The sequence below is a fragment of the Dipodomys merriami genome, unplaced genomic scaffold (genome assembly GCF_024711535.1).
Source record: "Dipodomys merriami isolate MVZ:Mamm:240054 unplaced genomic scaffold, mDipMer1.0.p SCAF_151, whole genome shotgun sequence".
NCBI lineage: Eukaryota > Metazoa > Chordata > Mammalia > Rodentia > Heteromyidae > Dipodomys > Dipodomys merriami.
In genome coordinates, this window is record NW_027202838.1 from 1136777 (window position 1) to 1159668 (window position 22892).

At 45.3% G+C, this 22892-nt stretch overlaps 1 protein-coding gene across 2 annotated transcripts in view; it reads left to right on the plus strand.

The window, feature by feature from the left end:
* Positions 1–22892, plus strand: part of Larp1 (La ribonucleoprotein 1, translational regulator) — a 70024-nt gene that overhangs the window by 21825 nt on the left and 25307 nt on the right. Inside the window, exons 2-8 of one of the 2 annotated variants that reach the window (XM_070022655.1) lie at positions 15750–15811; positions 16051–16116; positions 17145–17319; positions 18268–18396; positions 18473–18679; positions 18782–18944; positions 20016–20160. In XM_070022655.1, coding sequence (XP_069878756.1) covers positions 15750–15811; positions 16051–16116; positions 17145–17319; positions 18268–18396; positions 18473–18679; positions 18782–18944; positions 20016–20160 — 947 coding nt within the window. The remainder of the gene's footprint in view (positions 1–15749; positions 15812–16050; positions 16117–17144; positions 17320–18267; positions 18397–18472; positions 18680–18781; positions 18945–20015; positions 20161–22892) is intronic. The other variant, XM_070022656.1, reaches the window with a different exon arrangement.

The window sequence follows — 22892 nt, forward strand, 5'->3', positions numbered from 1 at the left end:
GTGAGGGGGTGATATGATTTGCACTTTTTTTGGAACCTTGCTTGTCCTGAAGCTGGACATTGTTCAGGAGTGTCCATGCCAGACCAGAGGAGTGAATGCCACCATCTTTTAATTTCTCCCAGGGTCCAGTCTTGGAAAAGTCACTTGAATCATACCTCCAGCTCCTGAATACTTCTTTATTCATATCTTTTTAGCAGTCCTCACAAGTGATCCTAAAGTAGGTGGTAGTTGGCTCTTTTATGGAGAATAAATTTTTATTATTTATTTAGTGCCAGTTCTGACACTTGAACTAAAACTGGCACTTAGCAAGTGATATAACTTAGTGCTCAGATTTTGTTTGTTTTGGAGATAGAATCTTGTTGTGTAGCCTAAGTTGGCCTGAACTCATGGACTTTCTGCTTCAGTTTCCTGAGTCCTAGGATTATAAGCATGTGCTATCAAGACCAGCTAGGAGTCTAGTTTTGTTTTTGTTGTTTCAGACAGGATCTTAAGCTGGTTTCAAATGCTTTTGTAGCCATGGCTGACCTCAAACTCAGGCACTGTCCCATAGCTCTTCAGCTCAAGGCTAGCGCTCTGCCACTTGAGCCACAGCACCACTTCCAGTTTTCTGGTGGCTTATTGGAGATAAGAGTCTCATGGACTTTACTGTCCGGGCTGGGTTTAAACCACGATCCTCAGATCTCAGCCTCCTAAGTATCTAGGAGTGAACCACCGGCGCCTAGCTTTAACTCAGTCTTACAGTTGGGCTCATTCTGTGTGTGTGCGCGCGCGCTCGTACATACACACATGCCAATCCTAGAGTTTGAACTTGGGGTCTGGGTGCTATCCTATGAGCCATAGCATCTGGTTGGGCTCCTTTCTGTTGCGCTGGGGACACAGGAGCTTACCCTCTAAAGTAGAGTCTCTCACCTATTTTGAGGAGAAGGGCCTGAGGGCATTAGCAGATTGGGAATGCCTGACTTTGGCTGGAAGTAGAGTGACAGATGAGGGTCACTGTTGGCTGAAGCTAGGCTGTAGTTACTTTAGATGTTCTTTTATCATTCCAGGCCTACCTGTCCCATCCTCTCCTTGCCCTTCCAGAGTGTCAGCTCTGGAGATTTTAGGCTTGTGGAAGTCCAAAGTCTAAAGGGACTTGGAAGCAATCTGGTTGTATAAAAGGTGAAGGCTTTGTCTTGGTCAAAGTCTCCCAGCTGACACTAGTGTCCATGCCAGGTTTCAATTCCATTCTGTTGCTTTGGGGAACAGGAGATCCTTCAGTGAGCAGTGCTGTAGGAGTAGAGGTGAGAAGAGGACTAAGCATTGCAGCATGGACCCCAAGGCAAAGATATACTGTTTTTCTGGTTCTCTAAACACAAGCCATTGACTATTCCTGCCCCTTCAGAGACTGAAAGAAGGCCTGCTCAAATGAGAAAGTGTTTCCCAAAAATTCTATAGATTTCCTGAAACATAGGTTGTCCATCCTTCATCACCACTTCCTTATAAGCAATGACATAGTATGAAATGAAGCATTGGCTAGGGAACAGGGAACACCAAGCAAACATATTGGGCAAGGGATCTGAAAGGAGGCTCACAAGTGGCTTTGAGATTCAGAAGGAACCCTTGTCATTGGTCTTACTCAGATATCTATATAATCAGACATGTCTACTTTTAACTTCTGAAACAACAGCCAATAAGCATACTTTCTATGTGCCAGGCATTGTCTCAAAAACTTCACATTATTATAACTCATTTAATTCTCCTAGTTTCCATTAGGTTAGGGATTCTGTTCCCACTTAGAGAAACTCAAGACTGGCCCTGGTAGTAGAGCCCCAATTCTTGCCAAATGTACTGGTAGTACAATCCAGGCCTGGTAGGGCAAATAGGTGTTGTCAGACTCCCAGCCCAGAACCCTTTTCAATAGCGAAGAGTTGTATAATTCTTGGCTTTTGTTCCTGTTCTCCCTCCCTCCTTTCCTCCCTCCTTCCTTCCTTTCCCCCCCTCCCTCTTTACCTCCCTCCCTTCCTCCTCTCGCCCCTCTCTTTTGCCATCCCTGAGGCTTGAACTCAGGGCCTGGGCACAGTCCCTGAGCCTCTCTGTGTTTAAGGCTAGCACTCTACCACTTGAGCCATAGCTCAACTTCCAGCCATTTCTGTTTATGTGATACTGAGGAATTAAGCCCAGGGCATTGTGCATGCTAGGCAAACACTCTACCACTAAGCCACATTCCCAGTCCACTTCTGGCTTTTTCTGAGGGGTTTATTGGAGATAAGAGAGTCACAGACGTTTCTGCCCAGGCATGCTTCAAACTGTGATCCTCAGATCCTCCTGAGTAGCTAGGATTACAGGCATGAGCAGACATTGATCTCTGGAAGAGCCTAGGCCTAAGGGTTTTAGTTAGGTCTTGCCCAGTTGAGGACATCATGGTCCTTTGAAGAAGGGAACATTGAACCCACCCATCAGGTATTAGTTTAATAAGCTGGAGGCTTTTGTGCTCTTTTTGTTGTTGTTGGTTGTGGGGCTTGAACTCTGGGCCTGGGCGCTGTCCCTTAGCTCTTCAGCTCAAGGCTAGCACTCCACCACTTAAGCCACAGCGCCACTTCCAGTTTTCTGGTGGTTTATTGGAGATAAGAGTCTCACGGACTTTCCTTGCCCAGGTTGGCTTTGAACCGTGATCTACAGATCTCAGCCTTCTGAGTAGTTAGATTACAGGCATGAGCCACCAGCGCCCAGCTTAAACTGGAGTCTTGGCAGTAAGATTGTTTCTATCCCCAGCACCCCAATACCCATCACACAGTGTAGCTAAATACTTGTTGAAATGAAAGGCACTGTTGAGTCATTGACAGACTGAAATTTTAAGCAGTCATGTTTGTGATTACCATCCTTTATCCTGCCCATGACACATGGTCCCAGGCTTTTCCTGACTCACTTTGCAGCCCGGGGTTCCTCAGTATAGCACTTAGGCAGTCAAGCTTTAGCTAGTTACAGGTAAAAGGTTAAAGCCTATGAACAGAGCACTCAAAGGATATGAACAGAGCATTCACTGCTTTTCCAGTGCCTCATAGACAAACATCTCAACACCCAAATTAACAATGGCCAGATTGATTTTGCTGCTTCATATAGTGGCAGAAGCCCAAGGCTAGAATCTCAGAAAAGTTCAATATTGGGCTGAGAATGTGGCTTAGTGGTAAAGTACTTGCCTAGCATGCATGAAGCCCTGGATTCAATTCCTCAGTACCACATAGTAGGAAAAGGCAGGAAGGGCACTGTAGCTAGTGGTAGAGTGCCATCCTTGAGCAAAAAGAAGCCCCAGGACTGGCCAAAGGAGGGGGAAATGTTCAATATTCTTTTTTTGTTGTGTGTGCCTGTACTGGGGCTTAAATTCGGGGCCTGGACATTGTCCCTGAGCCTTTTTTTGCTCAAGGCTAGCACTCTTACCACTTGAGCCACAGCTCTACTCGTTGGTGATTCATTGAGGATAAGAGTCTCCCTGACTTTGCTGCCCATGGCTGGGCTGGCTTTGAACAGTGAACATCACTTCTCAGATCTGTCTCCTGAGTAGCTAGTATTACGGGTGTGAGCCACTGTTGCCTGGCTTTCAGTGTTCTTTGTAATTTTTTCTCTTTTTCCTGGTGCTGGTGATTGAACTCAGGACCTTACAAACACAAGTGGTGTATCACTGAACCTCACACCTTTCCCATAGTATAGTTCTCATGTGCAAACCAAGAAACTCACTACATTTTAGTTCTGTAAGATTAGTAATCTATACCCACCCTTCTTACCTCAAAACTATTCTAGTGAGACAAGCATAGTGCTAATGCTGGTTTTACCTCCCTTTCTCTTTTTCCTTCCTTTGACCTGCGGGATCTTTGTAATTTCCCAGTTCAGTTTGTTTCTGGTCTGCCTGAGTTGGTAAAATTCCCTTGGGTCTCTGGTGCTGACCAGAGCCCAAGGCCTTCAGGTTACAAATCACCTTGGAGCATTCCCTTTGGAATTAAACTGCTTTGATTTCTAACATAACAACCTCCCCCTTTTTCCTCTGTGCTGAGTGGCATGATTTTCCACCTGGCAGATGAGCTGTGTTCAGGGAAGTGGGTTGGGTATGAGTGGCCTCAGTCTCCACTAGGCCTACAAGTCTTTATTTTTTTTATTTTTTGCCGGTCATGGGGACTGAACTCTGGGCCTGGGTGCTGTCCTTCAGCTCTGCAGATCAAGGCTAGCCAGCCCTCTCCACTTGAGCCACAGCGCCACTTCCCGATTTTTCTGCTTATGTGGTGCTGAGGAATTGAATCCAGGGCCACATGCATGCAAGGCAAGCACTCTACCACTGAGCCACCTTCCCAGCCCCTGGGCCTACAGTCTTAGACCATAGAGCCCCTTGGGTCATAAATTGGTGTTTCTCTCCTGTGGGTCTGAGAGGAGCCTGGGATAACAAGGATTTCAGATCTTTGGGGTCACATACCTTCTCACTGGGTGCCCTTTACCTTAGCATTTAGCTTCTTTGAGTATCTTTGAAAACAGAGACTGTGGTCCCTCTGAACACAGTAAGGATTGAAAAACTTTAATTGCACAATGGTTCACAGCAAGAGGCCTGATGTTCTGAGGTAAATGCTGGTAGCCATTATTCTAAACGACTCTGACTTCAGTAGCCTTTTTAGGGTAGGAAGAAATGAAAGTTCTTTGGCCTTAAAGAGAATGCAAATGCACAGTTCCTTTCAGAGCCTTAATTTTTTTTCCTGGTCCTGGGGCTCAAAATCTGGGTCTGGGCTCTGTCCCTAAACTGCCTTTTACTCAAGGCTAGCTAGTGCTCTACTACTTGAGACAGATGTTATTTCTGGCCTTTTCTGATAGTGTCATGGACTTTTCTGTCCGTGCTGGCTTCCAACCCCAATCCTCAGACCTCAGCTTCCAGGGTAGCTAGAATTACAGGTACGAGCCACTGGTGCCCAGCCATTGTTGCTTATATTTATATGTGTATGTATGTGTGCACACACACAGGTGTGCCATACTGGAGTTTGAACTGGGGAGGGGGGCAAGGGGGTGGCGGGTGCTATCCCTGAGCTTTTTTGCTCAAGGCTAGACACTGCAAAGTCTTAAGCCACTTCCAACTTCTGGCTTTTTGATGTCTTGAATTTCCATTTGCTAGTAACTTCATTTCTTCCCCTTTTTTTGGGTCCAGGGAAATTCAAGATTTGCTCCAAATAAATGAGACGAGGAAAAAAAAAAGACTATCTTGTCATTTATCTATTTGTTTGTTTATTTATTTAATTTTGCCGGTTGTGATGTTTGAACTCATAGCCTGAACACTGTCCCTGCGCTTTTTCACTCAAGGCTAGTGCTCTACCACTTTGAGTCACACCACCACTTTCAGTTTTCTGGTGGCTAATTAGAGGTAAGAGTCTCATGGACTTTCCTGCCCTGGTTGGCTTAGATCTCAGTCTCCTGAGTAGCTAGAATTACAGGCATGAGCCACCAGCACCCAGCTGCTGTTCCTTTTAAATATCTCATTTACTGTTAAACACTGCTGGGCACTGAGGCACACACCTGTAGTAGTAGCTACTCTGGAGATAGATCTTAGGATCAAAGTTCAAAGCCAACCTCTTTCCCCAGTTAACTGCTAAAAGCTGGAAGTGAAGGTGTGGCTCAAGCAGTGCAAGGTGGTAAGCTCAGACCCCAGTATTGGAGTATGTCTGCAAACACACAAACTATAATGGGTAGGCAGAGGATAACCAGTGACAAGTATGTGAGCCAGCTATAATAGTGTAGGGTAAAGTCAGTGCTTAACTGGTGTTCTACTTCTTAACTCAGTGGCCTAGTACATCATTGATGGGGTGGATAGAAAAGCAGATATCCTCCACTCTTTTTTTTTTTTATTTTAAGCTAGCTTGAAGCTTGCTGTGTAGAACAGGCTGCCCCAAATTCTTCATCCTCCTGCTTCAGCTTCCTGAGTACTAGGATGATAGGTGTATGTCCTCCTGCCCAACTTCTCCTTACATTTGCTGAAGAGGAATACCAGTACCCTGAAGACGTCTGTGAATAGTAGTAGGAGACTTTAAGTTAGGCTGCACTCTGGCTGTTGAGTCTGTCCCACTCCATATTCAGTTGGCTATAGCATATAGCACTAAATAGGCCTGCAGGTAGACCTGAACTAAGAATTGTGAACCAGTTAACTTCCAGGACGCAGTGCCAGCTGACCTACTTACTGTGAATTGGAAGAATTTGTCTTTACCCAAGAATTCCAGGGAAAGCCACACACAAGTCCCCCATTACCATGGAGATTACTGCCATCACTATCCAGTTAAGTGAGGGTGCTCAGCCCGCCTCACCAGAGAGAGAGCTGGTCAGTTAGAGGCTTCCAGAACCCTCCTAGCCTGTTTTTTCCAGAGATTAGCCTTCTCTGGTACAGGATGAAAAGGAAAAATTGAGAGGTAGTGTGGCCCTCCTTTTTGGTCAAGTATTCTCATTCCATGTGAGAAGCTATTTTTTCTTGAACAATAGTAAGAGTTACAGTAATTGTCAGTATGAAGAACTCCTTCGCCTGTGAGAGTGTGCTTGTTCACAGAGCTTTCTGTTGTAGGTATCAGCTTGACCTATGGAGAGCTCCCAATTGGGATGCAACAGCTCAGTGTCCAGATACCAGGTCTGTGACAGGTCACTGGTAATATGGGTACCACCAGGTTGCTCCTGAGATTCCGTTTTCTCTTACATATAGAGATTGCTCATATTCCTTCCAGTCCTAGCTGAGTCTGGGATCCGCCTCCGTGCCAATAAACAGGGGAGTTGCTTGGAGATTTAAGAAGCCTCTTCCAACAGAGAGTAAGATTTAGGGCAGTAAGAATGAATTTGATTTGATTGTGGTAGCACACACTAATCCCAGCACTTGGGAGCCAGACACAGGAGAAAGCCTCGCTGCTTTGGGGTTAAGCATCAGTTTGAATCAAGGCAGTTGAGTCAGGTTTGTAAGCAAGCAGGCATCCTTATGCCAGTGATCTACCCAAGAGGACTGGCTACTGAAATCCAGGAGTCTGTAAGAACCACAGCTGAGTGAAGCTTACAGAAGGGTTTTTGAAAATATGAATTAGGCTGGGAATGTGGCTTAGTAGTGGAGTGCTTGCCTATCACACATGAAGCCCTGGGTTTGATTCCTCAGTACCACATAAACAGAAAAGGCTGGAAGTGGTGCTGTGGCTTGAGTGCTAGCCTTAAGTAAAAGAAGCTCAGGGACAGTGTTCAGACCCTGAGTTCAAGCCCCAGGACTGGCAAAAAGGGGGGGAAAGGAAAGTGAATTAACTGACAATGTTAAGGGAAAATTTTTCTTTTCAGAGCTTTTTTTTTTTTTCCTTTTTTAATATTGTGATGGTCCTGGGGCTTAAATTCAGGGCTTTTGATGCTGTCACTGAACTTTTTGCTCAAGATTAGTCCTCTTCCACCTGAGCCAGCCACAGCTCCACTTCCAGATTTTTTAAAAGGTAGTTAATTGGAGATGAGAGTCTAGCAGACCTTCTGCCAGGTTGACTCCTAGCTGCAGTCCTCAGATCTCAGCCTTCTGAATAGCTAGAATTAAAGGTGTTAACCTACTGGTGCCCACTGGTGTTGCCTTTAATTTTGCTACTTTCTTGAAACTCAAAAGTCTGGCAACATTAAGTCTAGGATCCAGGAAGTGGCCTTGGGATTGTCTTTTGCTGCTTTTGAACAGTGGCTTTGCCTCCCAGCTTGCCCTGGTTGCTAACTAGCCTGGTGGTGATGTATGTTACTGCCTGGGATCTGCAGAATTAAGTCCATGGTCCCCAGAGAGTTTTCCTGTGTTGTTTTATCTGCTGTTTAATCCCTCTGTCCTGTTTCCCAAAGCTGTTCCTTGGTGCTTATATTGAAGTGCACTGATTTCCAATTCCAAGGAGGAAAAACCACAGGTCTGAGCTCCATAGGTTTTCTGAGAAAGCTATGAGAATTAAGGCAGGGGAAGCCAGGTGCCGGTGGTTCAGGCCCGTAATCCTAGCTACTAAGAAGGCTGAGATCTGAGGATGGAGGTTTAAAGCCAGCCCAGGCAGTAAAGTCCTCTAGGCTCTTATCTCCAATCAACCACCAGAAAACTGGAAGTGGCATTGTGGCCCAAGTGGTAGAGCACTAGCTTTGAGCTGAAATGCTGAGGAACAGCACCCAGACTCAGAGGTCATGTCCCACGACTGACCAAAAAAGAAAAAGAAGTAAGTAAGGCAGGGGATAGGGGATAGAGGTAATTAACCTCTTTTCCTAAAAGAGAGTGCGCTGGAAGTTGAGAAGCAATTATATTATGTAAATTCCTTCATTCCATAAATCTTTACCACACACAAACTGTAATCATGGGCTCTAGGGACCAAATAAGCAAGGTAGAAATGATTCCTACCCTCATGAAGCTCTCAGTAATTCTCCGCCTACAGTGCATTGTGGGTAGACTGAAAGGTCCAGAGGGTAGGGAAAAGAGTACCACTGTACCCTGCATTTCATCTCACCTCTGCCACTATTCGTTTGGTGACCATAACTGAGTAAGTCATGTAGCTTCTGATAACTGGGGATCACCATCGTTCCTGTCTTCCCCAATGGTAGTGAAACATGAATGAGCCATCTATGTAAAGAACTTTGACCCCATCCAAAGTCATCTGCAAGTTTGGGTAGTTGATATGGGCCAGTAGGGTTGAGACACTTAGAAATTAACTATTTTGGGTGATAGTAGATACGCTGAAGACACTCTACACTGCAGACTGAATTAGAACTTGTTCCAGAGTTATTATTTGACCAGCAGCTCCTTTGGAATGTTAAAGAGGCTTCCTGAGATTTTTTTTTTTACACCCAGATCTGTGGCTATGGAAGGATTAGCCATCTTGCTCCAACATGTACTACGCAATCATAGGTTAGTCCCATTCTTCAGTTTCATTTTCTACACAACTGGAATGATAGCAGTAGTGTCTTTTTTGTAGCTACCAGTAAATGAGATCTTGCTTGGAATTTGGATCCATTTTTGCACCTAGTCAGCACAAGGTTTAAAGGCAATTATTTTCTAGCTAGAATTGAATGTACTCTTAAGAAAAAAACAGGTTGGAGTGTTAGAGTTCCTGCCTAGAGTTCAAGTCCCAGTACCATTCAAAAAAAAGTGCCTGCTAGTATATGCTGTGCTGATTGTTAATCAACTCTCAGCAAGACTTCAAGGCCTTGTACTAACTGTGGGAGATGGTCATAGTCACTGTATGGCTGTAAGCTCCATGGCTGGGCAGAGAATGGGAGCACACCCAGCGCCTGGGTCACCACAAGGCTAAAGATAGTCAACTGGGTCTGGGCCAGCCTGGCTGGTATCATGTGACTGTAGCCTGGCCCGCCCTCTGCCCCTCCTCCAATGCCCAGGAGACTCTGCACTCCCTGGATGGCTGCTGCCTGATCTGCAGCTACTATTCAGTGGGGCCTCAAGATGATCTAACAGCCTCTCAGCTCACTCTTCCCCAGAGTGTCCTGTGTTTCATCTGCAAGTCTGGAGAAAATCTGGTGGGAGGGATGGGAAGAGAGAGGCTTCTGAAAAGTGGCAGCAACTGCAACTGCAAAAACAAGTGAAAAAGGTGAGGAGAGTTAACCAGCATTCTTCCTTATTATGTAGAAAAATGTTCCTGCCTAGGAGGTGATGGGGGGGGGGGTATATGGAGATAGGACAAAAGTCCTGTTGATCTCCAAGCTGCCCTTGGACTATACCCCATCCCCGGGCTGCCTTGGGAGGAACAGGCACAGGTGGGTACCCTCCTGTGTGATTGCCAAATCCCCATCCAGGAAGGCTGGGGGGGGGGGGCAGAATCCTTGTGGGCTGGACACCCCACCCCCTACAGCAGCTCTGTTTTCTGGTCCTGGTGTGGCTGAGGAACCTCCCTGGGGCAGAGTCTATAATAGAGTAATTGTTGTAGTTAGACCTGGAAGTAATGCCTTTTTCAGTCTGGGGCCACTAGGGCACTGGAGTTAGGGAATCCAGCAGGATGTGCTAGGTGAGTTTCACTTGCCTCTGTACATGTGTGTGGTAAGGGGGAGGAGGTTGACTGATAACCGGCATTTGCTCCCACTAGTGGCATCTGCCCAGCTCTGTGACCTTAGGGAGCCTTGCTCTTGAGAGTGCTCCATTGGCCACAGTAAAGTAGGTGGTAATAGCTTGGGCTCCTTAGATTTCCTTCCACCTCCTCCTAGAGATTAGGGACGTAACGTAAGTTTTAGAGTTAGAATGAGTGACTTCAGATCCTGTTTTAATGCTTTACAGACTGTGACGTTGGCAAATAGCCATCCTAGCACGTAGCTTGATTTCCCCATTTATAAAATGGGAACAGTGAAAGGAATTAATTCAATGTTATTTTAAAGATTAAGTAACAGAATCTTTACCATATGTAGTGAGAGCAATCTAGCAGAGGAACTTTGCCACACTTGGGATCTGAGTGGTCTCCTGAGAGGTCGACCTTGGGGCCAGGTCAACAAGGCAGCAGGCTGGTGAACAAATCTAAGCCCAGCATCCTGTCAGATGCCAGTCTCTAGGAGATAATGCTAGTTCCAAAGTAAACGTGCGGGGTTCCCTTTAGGTAGCTTTCGGTTTAAAAAGTCAGCAAGTCAGGTGCCATTGGCTCACGCCCGAAATCCTAGCTACTCAGGAGACTGAGGATCTGAGGATCTCAGCCAGCCCGGGCAGGAAAGTCTGTGCCATTCCAGCTAACCACCAGAAAACCCAAAGTGGTGCTGTGGCTCTAGTGCCAGTGTGCTTGCCTTGAGCTGAAGAGCTCAGGGACAGCGCCCAGAGTTCAAGTCCTGTGACCAACCAAAAATAAATAAATAATAAGTAAATAAATAAAAAGTCAGAAATCTTAGAATCTTTCTAGAACAGGACAATATAGAAAATACTTGTATCAGGTTTAGTTCCTTTGGTAAACTGGAGATACTGCAATGTGAATGATTTTCAACTGGAAGGAAGCACTAGGATTTCCCTATATTCTTTCCTCTCTAGCAAACTAGAACTTTATGCCAATGCTTCCCTGGGGGAGAGGGAGCACTATGGTAAATTCCCTCCTCTTTCCCCATTTCAAACAACAGAGTCCTGACATTTTCTTCTTTCCTGGGGGACATTGGCCCTGGAGTCTAGCCATCTTCTGTCTGGAGGGCAACCTGTGAAGGACCTCATTTGTGGTCTGAATTGGGAGAATGGAGCCAGTTGATTCCTAGGACTTATTTTTCAACTGTCTTCTATTTTCTCTCAGGTTGAAAGATTGTTAATCTGTTGTCCCTCCCAGCATGAAGCACACTTGGAAATACTAAGCTTCTTTTGTGAATTGGAATTGTAATGCTTAGGATGTGTTAAGCATTCCAAGTGTGCGTAGGCACTCTTACTGAGTGGACTCTCTTTCAGTGTCCCAGCAGATCTACAAGGCAGTGTCCATTTTTACAGAGACCTAAATTTCAAGGGGTTCTGCAAGGGACAGAATATGTAGGGACTACAACCTAAGCCCATAGTGAAGTGTGTCATTGTGGCCCTTCTGGCTTTCCTACAGAATGTTGGAAGAAAGGGGTGTGACACACTTGAAAGGCTCTGAGAGATGGCCTTGGGATGGTTAAGGCTGTGTAGTCAGCTTCCTTACATGGGCAACATTATCCTGTTCCCACTGTCTGAATCATCACTCTTCCCTGCCATACCTCAGAACCCACCTTCTGTGCTTTTTTTCCCCTTTTTTACCCCAGCAGCAGGTGTGGATTAGCTCCTGTTCCTTGCTACAAAAAAGTAACCTAAGTGAAAATAATCTTCCCATGTAGGTATAGCTTCAGGAAAAAGCCTCCACCTCCTCCAAACTCAATCCACTTCACATAGAAATTCTCATATGCTACACTTTTCTTTTAATGGGTTGGGGTACCACTGAGTGGGGGGCCCTATCCCTGAGCATTTATGCTAAGGCATAACTCCAGCTCCAGCTTTTTTGCTAGTTAGTTGGAGATGAGTCTCACAGACTTTCCTGCCTGGGTTGTCTTCAAACTGCCATCCTCAGATTTCAGCCTCCTGAGTAGTGAGGATTACAGGCATGAGCCACCAGTGCCCGCTGATAAGCCTCACTCTTAGCAAATGCATGTGTATGTTTGGGAAGTCCTTTGGCCCCCTAGAGCTAGAGTCAGTACTGGCTTTTAGCTAACAATTGTCCTGTGAGACAGAAAGCACTTTTCTTCCTATTCCAGGTACCTTTTAGCCCCTGATACGCTTTAGCTGAGGTATCCTACCCATGTAGGATCTGTATCTGCCATCCTTCCTCTGGAATCCTGGACCCTGCCTTGGCCTGATTCCATATTTTGTCACTAATTGGAAAAAGCAAGACAGTGCCCTAAAATTATAAAGGATTTAGACCCATTCCAACCTCCAACAGGTGCATGGGAACTACTCAGCCCTGTGGAATTCATACTAATGAACTGGTAGGAGCATTGGGAAGGGATTGGAGGCTTCTGGCTCCTATCCTGCTCTTAGAGCCAGTCCCAAGGAAGACCCTTCCTCATTTGCAGCCTCATTTTCCTGTCTATGAAACAGTATTTATGTTTATTGCTCTAACATTCTAAGCTGTTTGAGGTAAGGGAGGCAAGCGGACAGTGTTTCCTGAGCTGGATTGGATCGGTGCTGGCAGATACAGGTTTCAGAAATCAGAGGTGGGAGGAAGGGACTTACCTATAATTTGGTTGGATGTTCAACATAGAGATTGGTGCCTACACAGAAATTGGCTTTCATTAAAAGTTTCAGATGCCGGGGCTGGGAAGGTGGCTCAGTGGTAGAGCGCTTGCCTTGCATGCATGAGGCCCTGGGTTCGATTCCTCAGCACCACATAAGCAAAAAAAGAAAAAAACTGGAAGTGGCGCTGTGGCTCAAGTGGTAGAGCGCTAGCCTTGAGCTGAAGAGCTAAGGGACAGCGTCCAGGCCCAGATTCAGGCCCTACGACCAGACTAAAAAAAAAAGTTTCAGATACCAAACCCAGATGGACCTGTATTCCTTTTTACTGCCCCCCCCCCTGTGTGGCATATGCATGTGCACACATGGCATACACACACATGCACACGGTAGGGGGCTAAGAAGGAGCACAGAGTGATGTGTGATTAAGTCAGAAGCCTTGTCTTTTTTGTAGCTCCTGCAGTGCTGATAGCAGTTCATCACAGCCTTCCTGAGTTCTCCAGAGGCTCCCTATGTTTATTTGTCTTTTGTGCTAATGCTGGGGATAGAACTCAGGGCCTGGGCACTGTCCTTGAGCTTTCTTGCTCAAGGCTAGCACTCTACCACTTGACCCACAGCTCCACTTCTGGCTTTTTTGCTAGTTAATTGGATGTAAGAATTTCACAGATTTCCTGCTGATCTGCCTTTGAACCATGATCCTCAGATTTCAGCCTCCTGAGTAACTAAGATTTCAGGCATGACCACGAGCGCCCGGCCTCCTTATGGGTTTTAATAGATTTTTCTGCCACTCAAAGGACTTTGTTCACCTTGCCTGAAGCTTCCTGAGATTCTAGAAGCAGATCAAGAATAGAGCAGCCCCATGGGTTCTTGGCACATGGGGACCTTAGGGTATGGGATTTAAAAAAATCTTCTTTTGAACTAATTAAAGAATATATACAGACTAGCCACATTGCCCTGCTTAGGACTAATGCTGGAATTAGGAAATGGGGACTAACTATATGGCAGGCAGGCTTCCTTGCAGTGATCAGAGATTGAATACTTCACCATTTCCATTTTCATGTCTGAAGAACAAAATTTTAGATGGAGTGATCACAATATCTGACCCTTCTCAGTTTTGAAAGGTTTTAATTTTGTGTGTACCTTTGTGCTGGTAGTGTTGTCTGTTAGCTTGAGCTCAGCCTCCCGAGTAGCTAGGATTCCTGACACCTGGCCTGGAAGAAATTTCAGTTAAAAAGAAATTTAAAAGGCCAATGATTTGAAAAGCTTTGTGTCCAGCTTTGTGCTAGTAAATTTAATTTTTCAGACCTGCTTGGTAAAACATTTGCTTTTTTTTTCCTCCTAAGCTAAAAGCCTGGCCGGGTGCTGGTGGCTCACACCTGTAATCCTAGCTACTCAGGAGGCTGAGATCTGAGGATTGCAGTTCAAAGCCAGCCAGGGCAGAAAAGTCCGTGAGACTTATTTCCAATAAACGACTCAGAAAACCAGAAGTGGCACTGTGGCTCAAATGGTACAGTGCTAGCCTTGGGCTGAAGAGCTGAGGGACAGTGCCCAGGCCCAGAGTTCAAGCCCCACAACCACCACCAACAACAACAAAAAGCCTGTATTGCCAAGTGCCAATGGATCATGCCTATAGTCCTCCCTGCTCAGGAGGCTGAGATCTACGTATCTCAATTTGAAACCAGCCCAAGCAGGAAAGTCAGTGAGACTCTTTTTTTTGTTTGTTTTTTATTGATGATGGGGCTTGAACTCAGCTTGGGTGCCATCCCTAAGCCCTTTTGCTCAAGGCTAGTGCTCTACCACTTTGAGCCACGGCTCTACTTAAGGTTTTTGGATGGTTAACTGGAGATAAGCACCTCAGAGAGACTTTCTGCCCTGGTTGGCTTTGAATGGTGATCCTCAGATCTCTGTCTCTTGAGTAGCTAGCATTACAGGTGTGAACCAACCACCAGCCTGTTGCTCAGTGAAACTCTTATCTCCAATAAACCAGCAAAAAGCTGGAATGGAGGTGTGGCTCAGGTGGTAGAGCACCAATCTTGAGTGGAAAAACTAAGGGGCAGCACCCAGGCCCTAAGTTAGAGTCCCAGTACTGGCACCAAAAAGAAAACCTATAATTGTAAAAAAAAAAAAAAAAAAATTAAACTTCTGTAAATATACTTTGTTCCTGATACTTATATCCTTCCAGGGTTTGTACTATGAATGTGTGTGTGCTTATTTTATAGAAATGGATTCTTTTGTCACTATTCTTTTATGTCTTTTTATATCAGCAGAGATCCTTACTAAAAATATAATGGATAAATCTTAGTTTAACCAGTTTATTATTGTTGAATATACCTACTTTTCAGTTTTTTAAGTAATGAATAGCACTTAGATATCTTTGTATATATCTCTTGTCTCATTTATATTGTTAAAATGAATATTAAAAGGTAAAGCTGTTGAGTCAAATGGGAGTCTAGCCACTTCTTTGCAAGGAGAAAGGCTCTCTATTCCAATTTACCATAGGTTGTTGGAAACTCAGCTTAGCCTTCTGTGGTCCATGGACTTCATTGCCTACCAGAGAGTATGGACTTATAACTCCATCAGGGTTCTCCTTGGAGTGTGGAGTCTTAGAGGGGTGGTGGTGGTTGTTGTTATTTTGGGTCTGTCATGAGGCTTGACCTCTGGTGAGCCTCAGTGCTGTCCCTGAGCTCTTCAGCTAAAGGCTAGCACTTTACCACTTGAGCTACAGTGCTACTTCAGTTTACTGGTAGTTAATTGGAGATAAGAGTCTTAGGGACTTTCCTGCCTGGGCTGGCTTTGAACCGTGATCCTCAGATCTCAGCCTCCTGAGTAGCTAGGATTACATCCTAGCCATCAGCGCCCCGCCTGATCTTAGGGTTTTGTATGTCACTTTCCATAGTTCCTTCAGGAAGGAGATGTCAAAATCACTACTGATGTTTGAGCACACATCTTTCCTTTATCCACTATGGCTTCCTCTTCTGAGAACCTGTAGGTTGTTTGATAGGATGAGAATAGTAAGGGTGAGGACCTGGCTGGAGGTGGTTCTGCTCATAGACTCTGCAGTCATTTCTTCTTTCCTTTCTTACCACAGAGCATTCTGCTCCAGCCAAGGTGGTAAGGGCTGCGGCTCCCAAGCAACGCAAAGGCAGCAAGGTAAGTGAGGATGACAGCTGGGCAGCCCCTGTAGACTCACTGGGGTGGTACCCTCTTCCTGTGTTAGTGATTGCTGCTGGGCTGCTCGATTTTTCTGAACAGCAGGGAAGGCCCTTTCTGGGTTCTAGTGTGTGGATGGTGCTAATGGACATCCCGGCTCAGTAGACATGGTCCTTGTGTGAGGGGCTGAAGATGGGAAGCAGGATTCCCCTGGGGCCTTCATAGAATGTGCCTTACAGGTTGGTGACTTTGGAGATGCAATCAACTGGCCCACACCTGGAGAGATAGCCCACAAAAGTGTGCAGGTGAGTGTGGGTAGACATGAACTCAGTCAACATAAACACATTTGCATTTGGAGGCTTCTAGTGTATTTGATCTTAGCTATGTTGTTGTTTTTAAAGGGGGGGGGCAATTGGAGACGCTGGGCAACAAAGTAAAACCTATCTCAAAAAATGGGGGTGGAGGGCTGGGAAGGTGGCTCAGTGGTAGAGTGCTTGCCTTGCATGCATGAGGCCTGGGGTTGAATTCCTCAGCACAGTGGCGCTGTGGCTCAAGTGGTAGAGCACTAGCGTTGAGCTGAAGAGCTCAGGGACAGTGCTCAGGCCCCATGACCAAAAAAAAGGGGGGGGGCAGTTATGAATACAATCAGGCAACATTGAAGCAATAGTAAAATGGCTAGGAATTACCCTGTGTTTGTGTCAGGGACTGCCAAGTACCATCTAGTTATTATCTCTTTTCACCCTGTTAGTGACTCAGAAATGGGTCCTTTTATAACAGTTTTTTCACAGATGAGACTAGCCCTTGCTGGCTCAGTGCAGATTGGAACTTAAGTGTGTTGTAGTTCTTCATCAAAGCACTTAGATTTCTGAGTGAAATAAAAAGGTGGATATTAGCCTGAGAACAGACCTATAGCTTATACAGCTCTCTCGGACCCCATCAGAGAGGGGCCTGGTCAGTTCTCATTTCAGTACTTTTGTTCTGAGCTGGTGGCCTGAATCCTTTGTTCGCTGACTGGCCACTTCATTAGTGAAATCCTTATTTTAGAGATGGTACAGACAGGCCAGGGCCAGCATTTCTTCCATCCCACTGACTATGAATATAACACAGTAGTAATAATCCTTGTTGTAGAGAGTAACATTGGGCCCCAGGTGTTTGCTAGAGAGACAAGTTTATCTTAGCCTGTGTGATTGTGCTTCCTGTAAGAGAATCACATGGGAGAAGGGAGTTTTTCATCACAGGCTGGAACTTCTGTGCCTGTCTTCCTACTTACTACCTCCCTCCCTTCTGTCCCAAGTGGCTTCACATACACACTCCATTTGTCTTCTTGCTGTAGCCACAGACCCACAAACCTCAGCCGACTCGTAAGCTGCCTCCAAAGAAGGACATGAAAGAACAGGAGAAAGGAGAGGGGAGCGATAGTAAGGAGAGCCCCAAAACCAAGTCAGACGAATCAGGAGAGGAAAAGAATGGGGATGAAGACTGCCAGCGAGGTGGACAGAAAAAGAAAGGTGAGTAGGACTTGGGAGAACTGTGAAATGTCAACTCCGGAGGGCTGCTGGAGGATTCTTCCCGGAAATGGGTAGCTGGTTGCTGTAGGCCACTGTGGGGGGACAGCAGTTGTCTTTCTCATCCGTACATCGGCTGCTCTTAAAAACAAGATTTATATTACTCTAGGAGTTTCTAGAAACTTGCCAAAATGATAGGGATACAGGTTTGGCTACCCCATTATTAAAGATGTACCATAAATGATTTAAATGAAGTATGCATACTTCTCATAGAATAGCTGGGCTTTATGTAGCAATTCTAATTCCTTTCATCTTGCCTTCAGTGTTAGCCTTTTTAGCATTCAAGATGGCTCCCTATTTCCTGCTATAGGTAGCAGGAAGGGTAGCTCTTTTCCTTTTAGGCCCTCTACCTAGATTGGGCTTCACTTTCTCTCTTAAGCAGCGAGAGCTTTAAGAGAACTCTTATGAGCTGGCAAGGTGGTTCAGTGGTAGAGTGCTTGCCTTGTATGCATGAGGCCTTGGGTTTGATTCCTCAGCACCACATAAGCAGAAAAAGCCAGAAATGGCACTGTGGCTCCAGTGGTAGAGTGCTAGCCTTGAGCTGAAGAGCTGAGGAACAGCGCCCAGACCCAGAGTTCAGGCCCTATGACCAACCAAAAAAAAAAAAAAAAACCAAACAAACAAAAACTTAGGAGTTTAGAAAGTATTTGTTTTGGGCAGCCATGTGTCTGGCCCCAGAAGGTGATTTTTGAAGTCAGTTAGGAATCTCCATCACACCGAGGACCACTGGCCTTTTTTTTATTTTAGAGATGAAAAAGGGGGTCCAGTATGAAGGAAAGAAATTTGCCCAGGATCCCCAAACTGGAATTTGTGCCCCAGTCCAGGAAAATAGATTAATTAAGTGGGTTAGGCCACTCTGAAGGCTTTCTCATTTGCCCGTACCATCCCCAGGGAACAAACACAAGTGGGTTCCATTGCAAATAGACATGAAGCCTGAAGTACCCAGAGAGAAATTGGCCTCGCGCCCCACTCGCCCACAGGAGCCGAGACACACATCTGCTAACCGTGGGGAGATGAAAGGTATGTACTGCCCACTGTGGAGGGTCTGAACATGGGGATACCCTCAGGCCTGACCCAGTGCCCCCTTTCCCTATAGGGTCTGAGCCTGCCACCTACATGCCTGTGTCTGTGGCCCCCCCCACCCCAGCCTGGCAACCAGAGACCAAACCGGAGCCTGCCTGGCACGACCAGGATGAGACATCGAGTGTGAAGAGTGATGGGGCTGGTGGGGCGCGGGCTTCCTTCCGTGGCCGTGGACGGGGGCGTGGTCGTGGACGGGGACGTGGACGGGGTGGCACTCGAAGTACGTGAGGCCCCTTTGGGCTCCGGGATGTCTTGAGGGAGTGTGGCAGGGGGTAGTGGGCAGAGGTGTTCTCTTTCTTACAACACCCATTTCTTCCCATAGCCCATTTTGACTACCAGTTTGGCTACCGAAAATTTGATGGTACTGAGGGGCCTCGTACCCCCAAGTACATGAACAACATCACCTACTACTTTGACAATGTCAGTAGTACTGAGCTTTACAGTGTGGACCAGGAGTTACTCAAAGACTACATCAAACGCCAGATGTGAGTATCCAGAAGCTTCCTCAGCGTTAATGAGATCTTAAAGGCTGTCAGAGGGCCGTAGCTGGTAGTGGAAGGGCTGTACAGGATCTTTTCATGCTAGCAGTAGTTGTACTCCCTGGTGGCAACTGCCAAAAATCACAGGCAACTCGTCTTAGTTCCAGCGAACTTTTTATAATTTTTGTTGGTGACAGAAATAAAACCATATTTACTTAAATTAGAAACTACCACTAGCACAGAGGGGAAATGACTGGAATCTACTCCTTTCTGTGCTCCAGTTGTGATGACAGCATTGTCTGAATGCTAGCAAACATTTACTGAGTCCTCACTATTGGCCACGTTCAGGGCTTTACAGGCATTATCATGTTTAATCCTGTAGTTTTTAACTGCAGAATTCCTACATGCTGGGTCTTTCGCCCCCATTTTATAGTCAAGCAAACAGGCCCAGTAACTTTCCCAGTCTCACAGCTAGGAAGTAACAAAACAGAGATTTGAGTCCGTTTCTTTTCTCATTGCAAAAGCTGTGCTCTAAGTCACTCCAATAACTTCTATAGTTGAAAGGAAGAGCCAAGGGAAAATATATCATTGTAATGCAGAATTGTGTTTTAGAAGAGAAAGTGGTCGACAACATGGGGTCTGGATTTTAAGGATAAAGGGTTTACTCGTCATGGCCAAGGACTGAGCAGAAGTAATTTGACCCAAGTAGGGGAGTAATAAAAGGGATACCATCGGGGCTGGGAAGGTGGCTCAGTGGTAGAGCGCATGCCTTGCATGCCAGAGGCCCTGGGTTCAATTCCTCAGCACCACATAAGCAAAAAGAAAAAGCCGGAAGTGGTGCTGTGGCTCAAGTGGTAGAGTGCTAGCCTTGAGCTGAAGAGCTGAGGGACAGCGCCCAGGCCCAGAGTTCAGGCCCCATGACCGGACCCAAAAAAAAAAAAAAAAAAAAGGGGATACCATCTTCTGTGTAGTCCTTTGCGGGACTGCAGGTGAAAGGCTATGAGATTGCTGGGGTAGATAGCTGACAAAGAAAGCATCAGCGGTCCCTCAGTGACACCTCTTCTCCCCTTCACATAGTGAATACTACTTCAGCGTGGACAATTTAGAGCGAGACTTCTTCTTGAGACGGAAAATGGATGCTGATGGTTTCCTTCCCATCACTCTTATTGCTTCCTTCCACCGTGTGCAGGCCCTAACCACTGACATTTCACTCATCTTTGCGGTATGTCTCACCCCTTGGGACTAGGGTGCAAGGGAAAAAAAGAAAGGGTCCTTAATTATGGGGCTGGAGCTTTCCTCTAAGCAGAAACACCAGAAAAGTCTCCCTCCTAATTAACCGGTTAAATCACCAAGGTTTAGCTATAAATCTTCACTTCCGCCTTCCTTCTCTCTCTTATTACAGAAAGTGTCATTTACAAAAGTAGAATGATAAAATGAACCCATGACCAGCTTCAGCAAGTATCAACTTAAAGCGAGTTTTATTCTATTCCCTCCTCCATTCCTTTGATACTACTTTGCAGATTATCCTAATAGCCTGGCATTTCATCCACCACAATACCATTATCAACCTAAAAATACTAACAGTTCCTTAATATCACCAAATTTCCGGTTTGTTTCAAATTCACTCCAAAATTTTTTTTTAATTAAAAAAAAAACCAGTTTGTGAAGATCAGGACCCAAATAGAATGTGTTCATTCATTACTTGTTTTTATTTTTTGTCTGTACTGGGGTTTGAACTCAGATAAAGCTCACATGATGTCTTAAGTTTCTCTCTCTTTCTCCTTGTGATTTATTACATAAGCAAATTGGGTTGTATATCCTGTACAGGACTGCATTCCTCACAGGACAGAAATGTCATTTAACATGTTCATTTATAATTCTACTTTTGATGAGTTAATTGGTGATCTAGAGGCATGATCAGATTCAAGTTTCAGAGTCTCTCCCTGGCACCAGGGAGATTACAAGCCAGCTCTAGCAGAAAATTTCAGGAGACTCTTATCTCCAGTTAATCAGCAAAAAGCTATAAGTGAACTGTAACCCTCTGTAAATTACCTTTATGATAACAATAAAACAATTATTTTTTAAAAGCCATAGTGTAGGTGTGGCTCAAGTGTTAAGTCTTGGGTAAAGAAGCTGAGTGAGAATATGAGGTCCTGAGTTCAAGCCCCAGTACCAACACACACAAAAATAAAATATGATATAAAATGTTGGATTTGTTTTTGTTTTAAAAAAAAAAGTGGGCTGGGCGCTGGTGGCTCACGCCTGTAATCCTAGCTACTCAGGAGGCTGAGATCTGAGGATCGCGGTTCAAAGCCAGCCCGGGCAGGAGAGACCGTGAGACTCCTATCTCCAATAAACCACCAGAAAACCGGAAGTGGCGCTGTAGCTCAAGTGGTAGAGTGCTCGCCTTGAGCTGAAGAGCTGAGGGACAGCGCCCAGGCCCAGAGTTCAAGCCCCACGACCGACAAAAAAAAAAAGTGGGACTGGGAATGTGGCTTAGTGGTAGAGTGCTTGCCTAGCATGCATGAAGGTCTGAGTTCGATTCCCCAGTACCACATAAACAGAAAAGGCCGAAAGTGGCACTATGGCTCAAATGGTGTAGAGTGCTGGCCTTGAGCAAAAGAAGTCCAGGGACAGTACCTAGGCCCTGAGTTCAAGCCCCAGCACTGGCAGAAAAGCCGGCGGGGGGTGGGGGTGGGGAGACTGAGATCTCAGGGTCACAGTTTGAAGCTTTCCCAGGTAGACAAATTTCTGAGATTAATTCTTACCTCAAGTTAACCAGCAAAATGCAGATTGGAGGTAGGGTTCGTGTGGTCGAGTTCAAACTTGAACAAGTAAAGCTGAGCAAGAACTCAAGGCTCTTAAGTTCAGGCCCCAGTTTTGACACCTAAAACAAAGCAGCTGTTTGACTCATACATCAATATAATATTGGGGGGAAAGACAGTAGTTTCAGAGTTCTTTGATAAAACGGTATTTCAAGAGCCAGCAGAAGTGATAGAATAACATCTCCTCAGCTAACATTGGAGCCTGTGAGCATGAAACAACATTTGTAGAACTTGAGGGCAAAACTAGAGAAAAATTAGAAACTGACAAGAAAAAAGCAAGCTTTGAAATTGTCGAGCCTAAAAAAAGATTAAAAACAAGTCGTGAAAACTAAATTGCTTAACAGATAAAGATAGGAAACTTGAAGATGACCAGATAAAACAGAAAACAGGCCGGGCGCTGGTGGCTCATGCCTGAAATCCTAGCTACTAAGGAGGCTGAAAATCTGAGGATCACGGTTCAAAGCCAGCCCAGGCAGGAAAGTCCATAAGACTAAATATCCAATAAACCACCAGAAAACCAGAAGTGGCACTGTGGCTCAAGTGGTAAAATGCTCGCCTTGAGTTGAAAAGCTGAGGGACATCGCCCAGGTGCAGAGTTCAAGTTCTACAACCAACCAACAAAAATGAGAAAACAGAAGATTTTAATGAAGAAATGGACTTAATTAATTAATGCAATTTAATTAATTAATTAATGCAAATGCTATGATGTTTCTTAAAAGGAACTGTATAGCTAGGCAGTTGACCACCAGTGGAGTTAAATTATTTATACCATTCAAGCAATTTTTTTGTATGTGTGCTGTTACGGGGGCTTGAACTTAGGACCTCATGCTCTTACGAGGCTTTTTCATTAAAGGCTAATGCTTGAGCAAACCTCCACTTAACAGCTTTTCTGTGGTTAATAAGAGTCTTGTGAACTTCTGCCCCAAGCCAGCTTCAAACATGATCCTTACATCTCAGCCTCTTGAGTAGTAGCTTGCATTATAGGTGTGTACTACCACACCTGGCTCTACAGGCATTTTATAAGCCATTTTGGGGAATTCCATGATGTTATGCATCATTTTTATTAGACTATGTAGCTTGTTTTCCTTTTGGCAAGCAAGTTTCATTATATAGTAAAACTGGAAGAAAT